The following is a 14201-nucleotide window of genomic DNA, read 5'->3' on the forward strand; positions in this document are numbered from 1 at the left end:
AAGGTGCGATGCTGAAGAACTGTGTGCTTAAGACCATCTAGTGGGATAAGTTGTGATATTTATACATGGGCCCTCTGTTCCCTTTGCTGGATCAAGGTAAGTCTATGCCGTTATTTCTTGGATTAGCCTAGTGGTATCATTGTCTCTTTGAACCACGAGATTATTAAAGGAGTTCGGATGAAGAAGAAATTAGATGTCTATTGTTTACGCGTCATCAGCCGCCAATCCCGTTCTTGATGACTTGTATCGAATTACATGTCTAAAGCCAAATTAGCGACCTGGCCTGAGACAAGAAGAGCTCTTCGGTTTTGAAACCTTCTCTAGTACATGGCGGTCGCCCGTCATTGTCTCATGTGATGATGAAGCTGAGAACGCATAAAATTCATGTCTTATTCTAGCTAGATGTCAAGCCATACCGGCCAAAAGCGACCGCGTCTGTCTTAGTATATAACGAATTCTTGTTCAACAGGGTTCGTTTGGAGGAATTCCCCCTGCATAATTCCATCCATATACGCATCTCCTACGAAGGTGAAACCTCCCTCACAGCGCGAACGAAGCACAATAGGCGAATGAACGCCTAAAAGAAGTGTTACAGTATCTCCAGCCTGCACAGATTTGTGACCCAAACCTAGCATTCCCTGCTGTGTTTTAAACAGATTTCTTCCACGTTTGCTGACGAAAACATATTCTTTGATTTGTTTGATCGCGTTGGAAAGCTTTTCCGTCACATTCCAGGTCAGTGAAGCTGGTACTGGTAGCGGTAGGAGGTCCAGATAGTCTATTTGTGATGTGGTTAGTTCTTCCAGACTAATTGCCTGTTGCCGCATTAAAGTGCGGATGAATGACCTGACTTCCTGATCAGTATCTTGTGAAACAGGTGCATAACAATATTCCAGGGTTCGCCAAACGTAGTCCTCACCAGGTCCAGAGTCGTGGGGCAAATTCGCAAATTCGCCAATCGATGATATTCGCCGTACCTTCTCTTTTTCCCTGCGAATAACTGATCGCCACTCGGCGTTCCCGCTTGAAGGTCAGGCTCTTGAACAAGGCTGACGAAAAAGGCAACAAATTCTGGCCCAGCACTAATGAGCTCACTGTCTTCGGCTTTCAGCTTCAAAATATATTGTTGGTTGAAAAGCTTCCGAAGAAAAAAGTCGGTATCACCATCATTTTGATCGAGTCCAATCAGTTCTGCTTATGATCTGATGCGAGCACAAAAGCCTGATATAGGTTTTTGCGAATTCGAAATAGGACTCTATTAACGAGGATGTACTCTTCTTCAGATGTATCACCCTAGACATATGAGAGTGCTGAGTAGGTGCCATCTTCGATAAACCCATGGCGGAGCTCGAGAGATAGGTGGGTGTCATAAGATGAAGCCTGAAGCACACGGACGAGCCTGGTTTGGAGTTGTCGCGTCGTGAATGTCTGTATATGGCCATGCCTTCAATCATAAAATCTGTTGTAGCAGAGGATATGAGAGACGAGTCAGTTGTTTCGCAATTGTGTTTTATGTACCCATACAATAGCTCTGGAGTAGATTCTAAAAATACTCCATATGAGGTTCATGTTGTTGGGGTGGTTATTTGTCCCTGTGTCTACAAGGTCGATTGATGAAGATGTGGAGTAGTGACATACATCAAGTGGCCGGTCATGGGAGCCAACCAATATTCATGACTACGATAGGTGGACAGACAAGACACGTCCTACCTCCAGAAATCAAAGGTATGGAACTCATGAACATTGACTCTCTCTAGGAACTGTCTTCCTAATCGTCAAGAGGAGTCGACCATCCGTTGGCAGCATCATGCTCCTCAGGCTCCGTCGTACCGCGTAACGTCTTGTACCTCTTCATCTGCTGTGACTGCTCTGACTCCTCACCCTTCAAAATCCTCGTAATTCGCTCACCAATCTCCTGCCCTTCAAAGTAAGCGCCCTGCAAATACCCGAAGAACTCGGCTGAGTTCGCTTCACCAGCGAACCACAAGCGGTCCACGTTTGCACGGAGGTTCTGGTGTTTCTCCAGCGTCATACCAACGGGCCAATTGCTGTACGATCCGTACGACCACCTATTTCTATTTGTTAGCAAACATCGCAGCGTGGGGGACGGCGTGACTCACTCTTCCATACTCCAGCGGGGGTACATGAATGCAGTGGGCTCGGGAATGTGCTTATCGGGGAACATAGAGCGTAGCACCTCCATGATTTCCTTCTTGGTCTTTTCATCCGATTGTTGCTCAACTTCGTAAGCCTGTTGTTGCACAACTGTGCCAAACAGGATGTTCGATCCTGGAAGGAAGCCTGGTGTGCTCAGTGACTGAAACAATGGGTAGTAGCCGCGTTGCTCTGGGTCAGCGTAAAGGAAGTACTGTGTGTCCTCAGGCCAAAACGTCTCGTTGAACTGCATGAAGATCTTGGTGTAGGTTCCCATCTGGAACTGTTCAATGGCTTGTCTCTTCCAGCGGGGAAGCGTAGGCTTGAAATCAACGGCGTTGTTCTGAAGGACGCCGACGGAGAAAGTGCAGATGGCGTAATCTGCTTCGACGCACCCGTCGTTGGTATCGATTTTGACTCCCTTAGTGGTGTACTCAATATTTTTAACTGTCGTCTTCAGACGAAGCCTTGGGTCATTCTTCTTGAGAAACTCATTCGCTTCTCCAACGAGCCAAGCATTATAGCCTCGTTGATCAATGACAAGGTTCGTCTCATCACTGAAATGCTTGAAGGTAGCATTGTTTCCAGCGACACCATACACGAACCCGCTTTCCTCTGGAGAATACGCTGTCTCAAAGTCCCAGCCCCACCAGTCAGCAGCAGCCATCTTCATGTCCCTCTTTGGTTTCCAGCCTGCCAGACTAAGACCAGCGCGAGTTGATGTATCTTGAAGATTCTCGGTGAAGATATAACCAGCTTCCTGCGAAGCAATCTCAAACTTCTCGTCAAAGAGGTCAATCAGCTCAGTATAATCGGAAGCTCCATTCTCATCGTAGGTGATGATTGCACTGTCATTAGAATACGTATTCTTCACTTTGTGCTTCTGAGCGAGGCGCCAAATTGGGTTAATCTCGCCCGAAGGATTCTGAAGACCTTCGATCCAGTTCGCACCGAGCTCGACAGTCAGAGGCTTGCCATCGGAGGATTTTCCGAAAGTGGTATGTTTCATGCGGCCTCCGACGTAGTCATTGTGCTCGAGGATGATGAAGTCGTGGATGGAAGCATTGTGTAATGTTTGTGCGGCAGTAATGCCAGCTACGCCAGCGCCCAGAATTGCAACCTTGGTTTTGGTGCAGGTTTCTTTGCGTGGTATCGATGCTGCCTCACTTGAACCTAGTAGAAGGCCGAGGGATATTGAGAGGAGTTGAGAAGTTGAGTGTCGCATCTTGAAAGTCACGATAACTCGATATGACCAAGGAAGGTGGGAAGGATGAGAGTCTGCAGAAGAATAACATGCATGATTTTGAGGACTTCGGTGAACTACTTATGCTTCTCGACTTCATACTAGACGATCCTCCTGTTGATCCCGACCTCTATCTCCTAGGTGCAATCAATTCGACTATCTTCACCTCCTTCCATTCTCGTCACAACTATGTTCCATGTCCTTGTCGTAGATAGAGCTGACTTCTGATAGAGCGAGGCTACACTATCTTATCAGCGTGCCCAATTTCATTCCTTTTATGGCATATACATTGCAATTCTTGACTCTGGTGCCAATTACCCCGACATTTCGTAGATCACGCTTACCGAGTTGGGCGAATAGATTGCAGTTATCCAACTCCCTATCCTCATTTTGTTCAAGCTCTGAACAAGCATCTATCAAGATAATTTCCCCGCTCTGTCAAGATAATGGTTGCAAGAAGCGTTGCTGATCGAGGGATTTTCCTCGGCTGTTGAGCCCGTTTGAGCAGGACGATGGAGACGGTCTCGACTGTTACATTGAGCTGTGACCGCTGCGACGAATGAACGCATCGTTTTACTTCCCCGCGTTTTAATTACATGGCATCGTCGCGTGGTAGACTTATCCAGATCCATGACAAGTGCCGACGTTGGTGGATGCTTGTGCAGATAAGAGCGGGTTAGACGATGAGAATAACATCCGAGACAGCCGAACGGTTGCATTCAGAAGCCAAGAACTGCACGTGTTGGGTTCAATGTCCAACCCACTTCCCGTTGGCTAATTATTTTGGTAACTCGATGTAACATTCTTCCTTTCATTCGAAAACAATCAAGCCCCTTCATTCTAGTTTCTTATTCACATGAATTTCTTCCTTATTCCGGTTGCGGTTCGGAAGCGGGTCAGCACCTTTTGTCACATCGGAGTGCTTACAACGCGTTCTGTGTCTGGAAGGCTCATCAGCCACGACGCATCATTTCGCTCCGAAGCATCATGGAGGTATTGCAATTGACTATGCTTCAATAGGCGGGATCTGAGGAACCTAAGCGAGTCTAATCGAGTCGCTGGGTTCCTGTTGGATACTCCCCTAGCAAAAACTCCACCATGATCGTCTAACATCCACTCCAGCTCGGATATATCACAAACTGGTGGAACTCCATGCGATGGCCATCGGAAGTTACATGTTTCAGTTCAATTTTTTGCTATACACAACAATGAGGTGCTGTCACTATAAAAGGGTCGCAAAAGCACAACCATTGGCTTTGGATGACACCATCAAGCACCCTCCTCATCCGTCATCATTCCAACCAATCTGGCAAGATGGCTCCCCTCCACTTAGGTGCACTTGTCTACGACTATCAAGCTATAGATGTCTTGGGCCCAACAGACCTCCTCAACTCTGCCACCAAGTCATACATCCAAACCCTATCTGGCCATTTGAAGGTCGACCAAGACACAATCTCTCGCGCCCCAGAGTTCGTCTTTCATCACATCGGCATCACTCGCGAAACCTTTGTTCTTGAAACAAGTAATATTCCGATTGTCCCGACTACAACCGTGGATGAATGCCCCGAACTTGACATCCTTCTCCTCGGGGGTCCGGATCCCATGAACTTTGAGCTTCATCCCAAGTACGCCGAGTTCATCCAAAAGCACGTCGCAGCTGGAAAGCTTCTCTTCACCACTTGCACTGGAGCCAGCGTGGCTGCGGCAGCGGGTGTACTTGACGGCAAGAATGCGACAGTCAACCACGGTGCTATTCAGCCTCTCAGACAGAAATTTCCGAACGTCAAGTGGACTGATGAGAAGAAATGGATTGTCGAAGGAAACATTTGGACTGCGGGCGGTGCAGTTGCCGGAATGGACATGTTTGCGCATTGGATCAAGGAGAACTTTGGAATGGATATCATGGTTTTGGCTGCCTCGATGTTGGATTATGAGCCGAGGGACGTTGATGGTATTTTGAACGTCATTCCGAAGAGGTATGATGAAAATGGCAAGCAGTTGCAAACTCATGTTTTCGAATAGAAAATGATATCAGTGCCGGTCAAGACCATCCTAAACGGCATTAGTCGAGATACCAGGGCAGGCCAAATCATCAAAGGGAGGGTTGAACCAGTGAAATCTTGTCCATTGCATATTAGGTCATTTCATGACAGGGTATATAACATATCTAAATCAAATCCCATCTCCTCAATCATCATTTTCTGGCATCCGACTCCTCAACCTTAAACTCAACCTCCTTCGTAATCCCCGGCATCGAAGGGATAATCTCATCCGAACTAGCCTCGCCACCTCCTCCATGAATGTAAACATTCCGATCATTCACACTTCCAAGCCCAGTCGTTGATCTGATAGACCTTCCGTTACTTCTCTTCCAGTTTGATCCGTTTCCGTCGGCGAGCATGATACTTCCGGGTTCGGGACCGCCCTTGTATTTCGAGCTCACATTGTTGGATGAGAGGAGCGAGCCGAAGATAGGTTTGAGCTTTTGGCGCATCCATCCCCATGTGCTGGGGAGATTAGCTGTTACGACAGCGACGAAAGATTCTCGGACGGCCCATGAAGCACCTTCCTCAGGTCCTGTTTTGGGGTTCTGGGGACGTCAGTGAACTCCTCACGACACTCTGGTGATGGAAAGTCACATACCTTGAGGATGAGGATACATCGTAGTAAGCCAGCGACCATCACAAATACGGCGCCAGAGAAAAGCACAAGCAATCCGTACTTCTTCACCTTGGGAATGCGAGCACCCCAAAGCATCGGAATGGGGATAGCGAGCAAGTAAACGTCAGTTATGATGTTGAGGCTGACGATGATGAAGATGTAGAGCTTGGATAACGCGGGGTGGCAGAAGTCTACAGGATATTAGTATTTTGCCTCTCAAGTCCAGTTGTGCCTCGACGTACTGCCTGGGTTGGGGTAGATCTGCCAAAAGCGGTTAAATGGTTGGCAGCTGAAGAGAATACAGCATACAATGGCGATGTATGTCGAGGCAATGAAGCCAAAGCCGATGTAGATTCGAGTTTTGTATCCTGTGAGACCAGCCTGGAGTCGTCAGTCCTGTCATTCATCGGTTATTGATGTTGTGTTGAGCTTACCGTGAGTCGGAAGTAGAAAGCACAGAGCGCACTCTTGATGACCCAGAGCACTGTTGCGTACATGATCCAACCAGCGATCTGGATCTTTGAACCGCCAACCCTGTCAAACTTAATCACCCACGTCTCCTGCAGGGCCAAGCAACCTACCTCCATCCATATTCTTCACTGTTCGGTGACAGAGCCTTGCGCTCCTCATCCGTCATCCCACTGTTGGTCAACCCATGAAACTTTGCTCCAACAGTATACGCAAGCGCCGTCTCGATCGTGTACGGAATAATCGCCACCAGCATCAGATAATCATCGGCCTCAAAGTTCCTCACGCCGACTTGTCGTATCCTCGCAAACGTCCGTAGGCCGATGACCAAAATGCCAATAGAGAGCAGTGTAAACGCCTCAGCGGCGAAGGAGGTAGCACTACCCATGGCTGCAGAAACAAAAAGCGATCCGAAAAACCAACGCATGCATAGGGGTCACGACCCAAGGGGAGGGGAAGCCTTTAAAGCCAAGTTAATGCCTGGAAAGCACGTAGCCACTTGCATGGATCAAGTACGTTTCTCCGAGGGTCCATCGCCAATCACAACTCTATCTTGCAGCATCGTTCCGGTGATAAGAGGCCCAGGCACAGATCCGCGCCCAGGAGAGGATGTCATGAGAATTAGAGACGGATGAGGCTTGCAGTAGTATTCTGCGCTAGAAGACGATCGACATTCGCCAAGGATTTGGTGTAGAAATCGGCCTCTCAGCTGCCGACTCGAGTCATTTCTTCACTGAAGATCACTTGAGAAGTCTTAATAAAACCTGAAAATCAGGATGATCACATTGCGTCAAAACGTGGCAACGAACCGTGCGTGTCATATTGCGCCTGAAGCTTCTTCGCTGAGAAGAGGAATGTTCATCGTTCATGACGATGTTGAACCGTAGTCTCGGGAGGAGGGTCCCGGTTCCCGAAAGGCCAATCAGCGACGATCAGTGTCAGCTCTATTCAATCGACTCAGCATCTACAGAGTCAGAAGGAAAGGGTTCATGATTGACTTGCCTTGTTGAGACAATGTAACCGGGTTTACCAAACTCAAAAGCCTCTCCTTTCTTTGTTCATGATCTCCGGATTTGCGAAGACCCGCGCCCATTTCAGGGGCTACCGAGTCCCCGGATATCCTCCTTGCAGCTCCCCGTGCCCCACCTTCCGAAGGCTACAGGGATTGATCGGAATCAGAGGAAAGGGTTCTGCGCCGCAGTTTGCTCAGGAGAAGTGCTCTTCATGTGAATTAATGATGTCTCAGAACGCATGAGTCGTGAATTAACACGTCAAAGGTCCTTTTGCTGAGTCTGATTGCAAAGATTCTTGATAACAGTCAATGCGGCAGATCGACCGCAGTTGAAAAGCGTTCCGCTACAGTGCCCCCACTGACTTCTTTAGCGTTCGTCATCGTTTCCATCTGGACTCCGTAGGGCGGACTACGATGATGGCTACGCTGGAAAAAGGTCGTGATTGCAGATCATAGAACTGTGAACTGACAGTTTTGGACTTTACGGCTGCTTTATTATAATTATCTAAGTTAATTACGGGAAATTACAGCCTTACGGGGCGAACGTTTGCTCCTGTTGAGATGACGGGAAGCTATTAGTGGAATCGGAACGCTGGTCGGAAACCCAAATTGGTATAGGGTGGCGGTCTCGCATCCAAGACATCCACGCCCAACAAGACCAGTTCTTTGTTCTCTCAATGTGTATTTGCATCTCATTCCCGAAATAAATGTGAAAATGTTTCAAATAGATTTTTCAAGGAATTGAGCACTAATCAGCACATCAGTCTGGACAATCTTGTGATTGAAGCCTTATTGGCATCATTCGAAGGTTCATATGCAACAGGTCCAAAGACATTCGATTGAATCTCTGGAACCAATTTAACATGATGGGATCGAATTTATTTGAGCCGGCGAAGAAAATAATAGCTCAAGTCTCCGAGATCTTTCAGGCACCCAAGACTTACCATCATCTATACCTAGTCTGAAGACAAGATGGTATATTCATTATCAGATGCTGCCTATTGTTATAGTGGGTAGTCAATCACTGTAATCTCAGTGAATCACACACGCTCCGCTTAAACCGTCTTTGCTCAAGCATCGCCATCTCAACACTTCGTCATAAAAACACCACAGATTCATGAGCTTCTTTACGGTCGCATTCAGACGACCACCCTCTCAATTTTATATCTTCATACTATGCTCATTTCATACTGCAAGGACCACTTCCCTTACAATAAATGCGCATATCTCCTCGAGCTTTATCCATGGCCTCATGTTCCTCATCTCGAGCTCCGAAGCGAGCAACCAGCACCAGCTCTCAGTGCAGTCCCGAATCCACATCTGCGAATAATGGGATCCTCAAAACTTTCTTGAGTAAGTCAGATGTCAAAAATTATGGACTGCTCACGTCCAAGTTTCATCGCCTCGTCGGTCAATATCCCGGCGCTTGGCTCCGTGGTGTAAACGCGGAGTCCCGGGTGCTTGATACCCTTGAGAGTTTGTACAATCTTGTCTTTAACGCCACTTGCAATATGCATGATCCAGCTCAGCGGAAACAAAAGTTCGATGAAATCAAGCATCACTTGACTGGCCGCGCGCGCACAGGCGCCGGGCCGACTGTAGGTATACCGAGCCTCCGTCCTGAACATGTTAAAAGGGCGCACTATTACTTCCCACCTGCTCATAAAGGCCACGCGAATAAGAGCACTGTTGAGGAAAGTGGCAACTCGGGGGCAGAGTCCTCTGCTCCTTCATCTCAAGGACTCCGGCCGAATCCTATGACCCGCAAACGTCCTGCAGCCGAGCCTCTTCTTCAGGCTTCCTCCAAGCAGCCCCGCCATCAGCAGATGGCTGCTTCAGATATAACAGGCGATAGCACTCAGGTACGTCAATTCTTTATTCAAACTTATAATACTAACCCCTACAGTGTCACCCAACTAAACACAGCCTGAGTTCCGAATTTGACCAATACCACGATCGTGTGGCTGGCAGCTACCAAAAAATGATTCACACGCTTCATACTCTCGCATCAATCACCAAAGACAGGTTAGTGGGCGAACAGGTCGATTTAGACAGCCTCAAAAGTCAGATGCGCGACGTGACCGTCGTTACCGAGTCCGTTACCAAGCTCAAAGACTCGATATCCACCATCAAGGCCGATATGGCAGCTCATGCAGTGAGCTAGGAGAAAGTGCAGAGCGCCAAAATTGACATCGAAGCCGTGAGCCCTGAAGCTTGGTTAACTGCATTAAATGACCACGAAAAGTCCGAATTGATTACGTCTAGCAACCTGGAGGGAGCAGGCCAAGAACTTGATGCCGCACAGGCGTACCTCCACCAGCTAACCAAGAAAAACGAGAAAACTCAAGCGGCCATTTCCATCGCGACTGAGAAGGTTGAACGTCTTAAAGCCCAACTGGGTGAGTATACCGAGTACATTGTCTTCATCGGACACATGAGCCGGCTTTGCGAGGCAGGGCCAAAGGGGCTGAAGAGCGTGGTTGATGCTTTGAGCGAGCGAGGAGCTGAGTTTGAGATGTTGATTGGTGAGGGTATAAGTGGTGGACAGGTCAGCGCTGATAGGTGGAAGTGGAAGCCGACAAGAGATGCAGGCTTCAGAGCGAGTGGGCATGGGAAGTAGCTGAAGGGAAGTCTTATCGCAGATCATGAATGACTTTTCGGTGGGCATTCGCAAGGAGTAGAGCAGTTCCTGTGTATACAACAATTGCTTAGACAATCTTGCGATTGAAGCTTCATTGACGTCATCACGGGGATTCAAATACATAAACAACAGAGTCATTGAAAAAGCAAGATCTTTTGACGTATCGAATGTTCATGTGCAACAAATTACCTCCTCAATCTATGTACATCCAAGCATATTAAACAAATAAGCTAAGTCCTTTTTCGCGGACGATCAAGAAGTTTCAAAAAACCAAACAAGTCAAGTCATCCATTTTACCTTATCCATCGATATCCCAGTCATAAACGCATAACTTCATAAGCAACCTTTGTCTAGTCAGTTGCTCTTGTTGAACAAGCTCATCCGCAGCATGCCCCCCTTCTTAGGCTTCTGATGAAAAGAGCTCTGCGCGCTGACGGGTCGATGATCGAAACTGTCAATGCTATCCATGCGCTGAACGGGCTGACGGACTGCGGGTGGTGGGGGCTGCTGCATGAGTTCCCCGCGGAGAGCTTTGCCGACATCTGCATGCTGACGCTCATACTCGTCATGCTTGGACTTGGCTTCGATGAAGCGGTCTTCGGCTTGGCGACGTCGTTCTTGAAGAGCGCGGATTTCATCGTCGAGTTGGTTCATTTGAGCTTGAGCTTCGTGCATGAGATGATCATACTCGTGAATCTTCTGCTCAAGAGGTAGAAGAACGCTCTTTTGGATGGAGGGGCTGTTGAGACGGTTGATGTCGTTGCCGGGAACTGCTAGTCGGTCTGGTGAAGGTGCGCGACGCTGCTGATGCTGGTCTGAGGCCATGGATTGAGAAACACGGCTCTGCTGGGTGTTTGGGCCATTTCTGGGTGGTGACTCGCCATGAGGTCGGGGTTCAGACTCTGAAGCGCGGCGCGATTGGCGTCTGTACCGACCACCTTCTCTAGGACCATTGGGCTGCTGCTGCTGAGGACCTCCGTCCATTCCGCCAGGATAAGTAGGAGGCATTGGTTGCTGAGGACCTCTGGGAGCGTTGTTGTTTGGACCTGGACCAGGAGGTTGTCTACGCTGCCCGGCATTACGAGGGACCTGACCAACCGGAACAACACGCTAAAAGCAAAAGGTTAATTGCGAGGTTCTGGCGCGGAGAAAAGATGTTGCAGAAAAAACAGTGTTTTCTAGCGCGGGTTGAAAAAAACTCACCTGTTGCTGCTGCTGTGCTTGTGCGAGCATGGCGTCCTGCAATGCCACGTCAGAGGTAGGTGAGCGCATGTCGAATTCTTCACTCTGAGGGCGAAAATCATCGAGTTGCTCGGGCGATTGAGTACGTCTGTATCTCGGACTCTGGCCATTTCGCGCAGCGCGAGCTGCCTCGCGGGCGTCACGAGCAGTGCGAGGCTCAAAGCCCGGATCTTCGAGGTTGTATCTTGGCTGGTGAGGAGCCGCCATTGTAGCCATGTTGCGGTGGGGGGCGGTGAGAGAACACAAAAAAAAAGATAGAGTAGAATGAGAATGTCTTACGAACAAGACATGAAAATAGCGGGTAGAGAGTGAAAGGAATGAGAATCTACAGCGACAATGTCAGGAACTGATTCATGTTTTAGTGAGGGTCTGGAAAGGCGATGGCTGGAAATGGCGAGGTTGGTGGTTTGGCTTGGGTTTGGCACAGCCAAGTCGCCAGATTAATTTCTTGAGGTTGGGGAGTTTTCTTAGCTTCAGGGGTTGAGTGACCCACTGAAGGCACAACACCAGCCACTAAAACTGCAGCTGCGCAGAACAGTCAAGAGAGTGTCGTTCTATTTTTACGAAGAAACATGCAGCAACACGCATCGCTTCGTATCTATTGATCGAATACACGTTGAAATCGCCTGCAATTGAGTGTTTATCTGTACTCGTTATTGATCCACGTGCTGAGACAGCGGCTAGATGCATCCCTTGGCTCCCAGGGATTGTCATGCAGGGCATCGGGCGTTTATCTGATGGCTGGGTCTCAAAAACCCGGTTATTGCCAGATTAACGGGCGTCTATCACTTCGTTAAAGCAAGGAATTCAAGATGAAACGCTTCAATGACTTGCTTTAGTGTTTTGCTATTTGTTAAACGAATCTAGTCTAGCCGTTAGGTTTTGGTCTTGGGTGTCTTGGCTGGTGATGCATGCAATTGAGGTTACACGTCAATGTTACACAGTGTTATCTGTACGCGCGTCGAGACAGCAACGATCAGTTCTCAACCTTCATACGGGGTACTCCGTATTAAGTATTGTTCTTGGTGTATTTTGAGAAGGTTGGTTCACAATATGTCGCATTTGGTTGAGACAGTCTATGCTTTGCGACCGTTGTACGGAGTAGGAGTGTTGATGACTTGCCGTTCGTTAGCTGTAGACTCTTATCGCGTCATGGTCATGGTGCGACCGCAAAATTTTCCGCGTCAGAAGCCAAGCGGCCCGTCCCATCACATCCAAGCCCAATCTCACCGCCATCGATTACCTTGACTCAGATCTCAAACACAGCCCAACGTTCGTCGCATACAGGGTAAATGCCTGCCAATGCTCAGCCTAATTGACAGCGACACCTCACGTCATTCAAGCGCAGCGAAATGACCCAAGATACGACCGTGCCAAAATTGGTCACTGTCATAATAACAACTTCGCCAACTCCATCCGCGCCATCGACGGAGCTTGTCTCGGCGGTTATCAAATCATTTGAAGAGCATTGTCATGCTTTAACATTATGTAATGTTATTGTTGTTTTCGACACTTTTGACCAGATAGTTCCGACAGCGCGATTGAAGAAAGGACAAGTCACGCCTCAGCAAGCAGCAGATTTTGACGAATACAAGAAGAATGTCAAGGAACTGATACTCACAAAATATCGCCATGTCGGTGCTAAGTTCACCCAACGGCGTGCTACGGCGGAGTACGGTAGTCCCAACCCCCAGAACACCGTTGAGTACACGATATTGCAAACCAGCGACAAGAAAGTCACCTTTATAGAGCCGTCAAGACGACTAGGATTCGGTCTTGCAGTCAGATCAGCCTTGGAGGTAACTCAAACTCCTTTCGTCTGGGTGCAGCAACATGACTGGGCTTTGGTTGCAGACATCCCCATGGAACCCCTTGTACAAATCATGAAAGCATACGATTCGCACCCAGAAACTCCCATCAAGTATATATGCTTAGCTGCTATTCGTGTGCTCTCACATGCCATATCCGAACAACATCCGGTCCTGCGAGAGCTATCATCATCTCTTACACAAAGATACGAAGATCCGACACATCCTGGTGTCAAGATACCCTTGACACCGATTTACTTCTGGCATGATAAACCCCATCTTGCATCAACGGCACATTACCTCGAAAGGGTGTTTCCCTCACGGTTGGCTATGCTGCGAGGAGACTTTATTGAGGACAAGATCGGACAAAGAGCTCGCGCTCAGATGAAGGAAGGCCTCGTAAGTGAACTTGCCACATGGATATAGGCGGAACTTGCTGCCATGCGGAAAGCAATTGCTGATGTCAAGCAGTTCACGAAATGGGCTACTTGGCTTTACTACCCTGATGACGGGAAACAGCTATGTCTGAAACACCTTCAAGGGAGGACTTGGGCGGGTGCTGAACGACAAGCTGATAGGGCTGCTATGTGGAGAGAAAGGAATGAGGCTGAACGGGCAGCTCAAGACGACGGCTGATCTGGGAGAGATCAACAAGATACCCTGATTGATAGACAAAGCCCGTGATTTATGATGTCACAGCAACTGAGTTACGATAGGAAGCATAAACTGCCGAGCGAGTTTATGCAAGGTATCCCAACCCTGGACCATAATGGTGATGTCGGATGGCTTGTCCGATCTAGCATTCGGATGCCCTGACCCTAATCGGCTTTCCCCGCATGACGCTTGACTCGCGCAGCGGTTAAAGAAACTTCCAAAAATGAACCTCTTTCATTACAGGATCAGGACATTCTTAACTAAGTAGACGGCGCGTGCCGCATTCAATTGCCGATGGATCTATGCGGGGTGAAAACC

The 14201-nt window shown here is 48.4% G+C and overlaps 6 protein-coding genes across 7 annotated transcripts; 3 read left to right on the plus strand and 3 right to left on the minus strand.

The window, feature by feature from the left end:
- Window positions 1-1768: 1768 nt before the first annotated feature.
- Window positions 1769-3407, minus strand: FOXG_12206 (N1-acetylpolyamine oxidase; the record flags this gene model as incomplete). The annotated part of the gene is made up of 2 exons (XM_018391948.1): window positions 2121-3407; window positions 1769-2069 (listed from the first exon to the last, which is right to left on the minus strand). The coding sequence occupies exons 1-2, from the start codon at window positions 3377-3379 to the stop codon at window positions 1769-1771; spliced, it is 1560 nt and encodes a 519-aa protein (XP_018250699.1). The 5' UTR covers window positions 3380-3407.
- Window positions 3408-4484: 1077 nt separating this feature from the next.
- On the minus strand, window positions 4485-7817 carry FOXG_12208 (uncharacterized protein). Of its 2 annotated transcripts, XM_018391951.1 has the most exons (6): window positions 7336-7817; window positions 6640-7269; window positions 6493-6592; window positions 6301-6439; window positions 6041-6249; window positions 4485-5987 (listed from the first exon to the last, which is right to left on the minus strand). In XM_018391951.1, the coding sequence occupies exons 2-6, from the start codon at window positions 6951-6953 to the stop codon at window positions 5592-5594; spliced, it is 1158 nt and encodes a 385-aa protein (XP_018250701.1). In that variant the 5' UTR covers window positions 6954-7269; window positions 7336-7817; the 3' UTR covers window positions 4485-5591. The 2 variants fall into 2 exon arrangements, with proteins under 2 accessions (XP_018250701.1, XP_018250700.1); XM_018391950.1 differs by having other exon boundaries at window positions 6640-7817.
- On the plus strand, window positions 4712-5586 carry FOXG_12207 (uncharacterized protein; the record flags this gene model as incomplete). Its single annotated transcript, XM_018391949.1, has 1 exon — window positions 4712-5586. The coding sequence occupies one exon, from the start codon at window positions 4712-4714 to the stop codon at window positions 5417-5419; it is 708 nt and encodes a 235-aa protein (XP_018250702.1). The 3' UTR covers window positions 5420-5586.
- A 1232-nt stretch (window positions 7818-9049) lies between the features above and the next one.
- Window positions 9050-10158, plus strand: FOXG_12209 (uncharacterized protein; the record flags this gene model as incomplete). Its single annotated transcript, XM_018391952.1, has 3 exons — window positions 9050-9400; window positions 9445-9693; window positions 9784-10158. The coding sequence occupies 3 exons, from the start codon at window positions 9050-9052 to the stop codon at window positions 10156-10158; spliced, it is 975 nt and encodes a 324-aa protein (XP_018250703.1).
- A 154-nt stretch (window positions 10159-10312) lies between these two features.
- FOXG_12210 (uncharacterized protein) lies at window positions 10313-11887 on the minus strand. Its single transcript, XM_018391953.1, has 2 exons — window positions 11383-11887; window positions 10313-11289 (listed from the first exon to the last, which is right to left on the minus strand). The coding sequence occupies exons 1-2, from the start codon at window positions 11635-11637 to the stop codon at window positions 10534-10536; spliced, it is 1011 nt and encodes a 336-aa protein (XP_018250704.1). The 5' UTR covers window positions 11638-11887; the 3' UTR covers window positions 10313-10533.
- A 665-nt stretch (window positions 11888-12552) lies between these two features.
- On the plus strand, window positions 12553-14135 carry FOXG_12211 (uncharacterized protein). The gene is made up of 2 exons (XM_018391954.1): window positions 12553-13628; window positions 13701-14135. Exons 1-2 carry the CDS (start codon window positions 12774-12776, stop codon window positions 13863-13865), a joined length of 1020 nt encoding a protein of 339 aa, XP_018250705.1. The 5' UTR covers window positions 12553-12773; the 3' UTR covers window positions 13866-14135.
- The last annotated feature ends 66 nt before the right edge of the window (window positions 14136-14201 follow it).

The sequence above is a fragment of the Fusarium oxysporum genome, chromosome 13 (genome assembly GCF_000149955.1).
Source record: "Fusarium oxysporum f. sp. lycopersici 4287 chromosome 13, whole genome shotgun sequence".
Classification (NCBI taxonomy): domain Eukaryota; kingdom Fungi; phylum Ascomycota; class Sordariomycetes; order Hypocreales; family Nectriaceae; genus Fusarium; species Fusarium oxysporum.

Bases quoted from the DNA above. Each gene is read 5' to 3' on its own strand.
- FOXG_12208 (XM_018391951.1), bottom strand. From the start codon at position 6,953: ATGCGTTGGTTTTTCGGATCGCTTTTTGTTTCTGCAGCCATGGGTAGT. The intron at 6,593-6,639 runs GTAGGTTGCTTG...TAAGTTTGACAG, and splicing joins AGTGAAGAATATGGATGGAG to GGTTGGCGGTTCAAAGATCC. The intron at 5,988-6,040 runs GTATGTGACTTT...TGACGTCCCCAG, and splicing joins GATGTATCCTCATCCTCAAG to AACCCCAAAACAGGACCTGA.
- FOXG_12210 (XM_018391953.1), bottom strand. From the start codon at position 11,637: ATGGCTACAATGGCGGCTCCTCACCAGCCAAGATACAACCTCGAAGAT. The intron at 11,290-11,382 runs GTGAGTTTTTTT...TTTTGCTTTTAG, and splicing joins AAGCACAGCAGCAGCAACAG to CGTGTTGTTCCGGTTGGTCA.
- FOXG_12211 (XM_018391954.1), top strand. From the start codon at position 12,774: ATGACCCAAGATACGACCGTGCCAAAATTGGTCACTGTCATAATAACA. The intron at 13,629-13,700 runs GTAAGTGAACTT...GATGTCAAGCAG, and splicing joins CTCAGATGAAGGAAGGCCTC to TTCACGAAATGGGCTACTTG.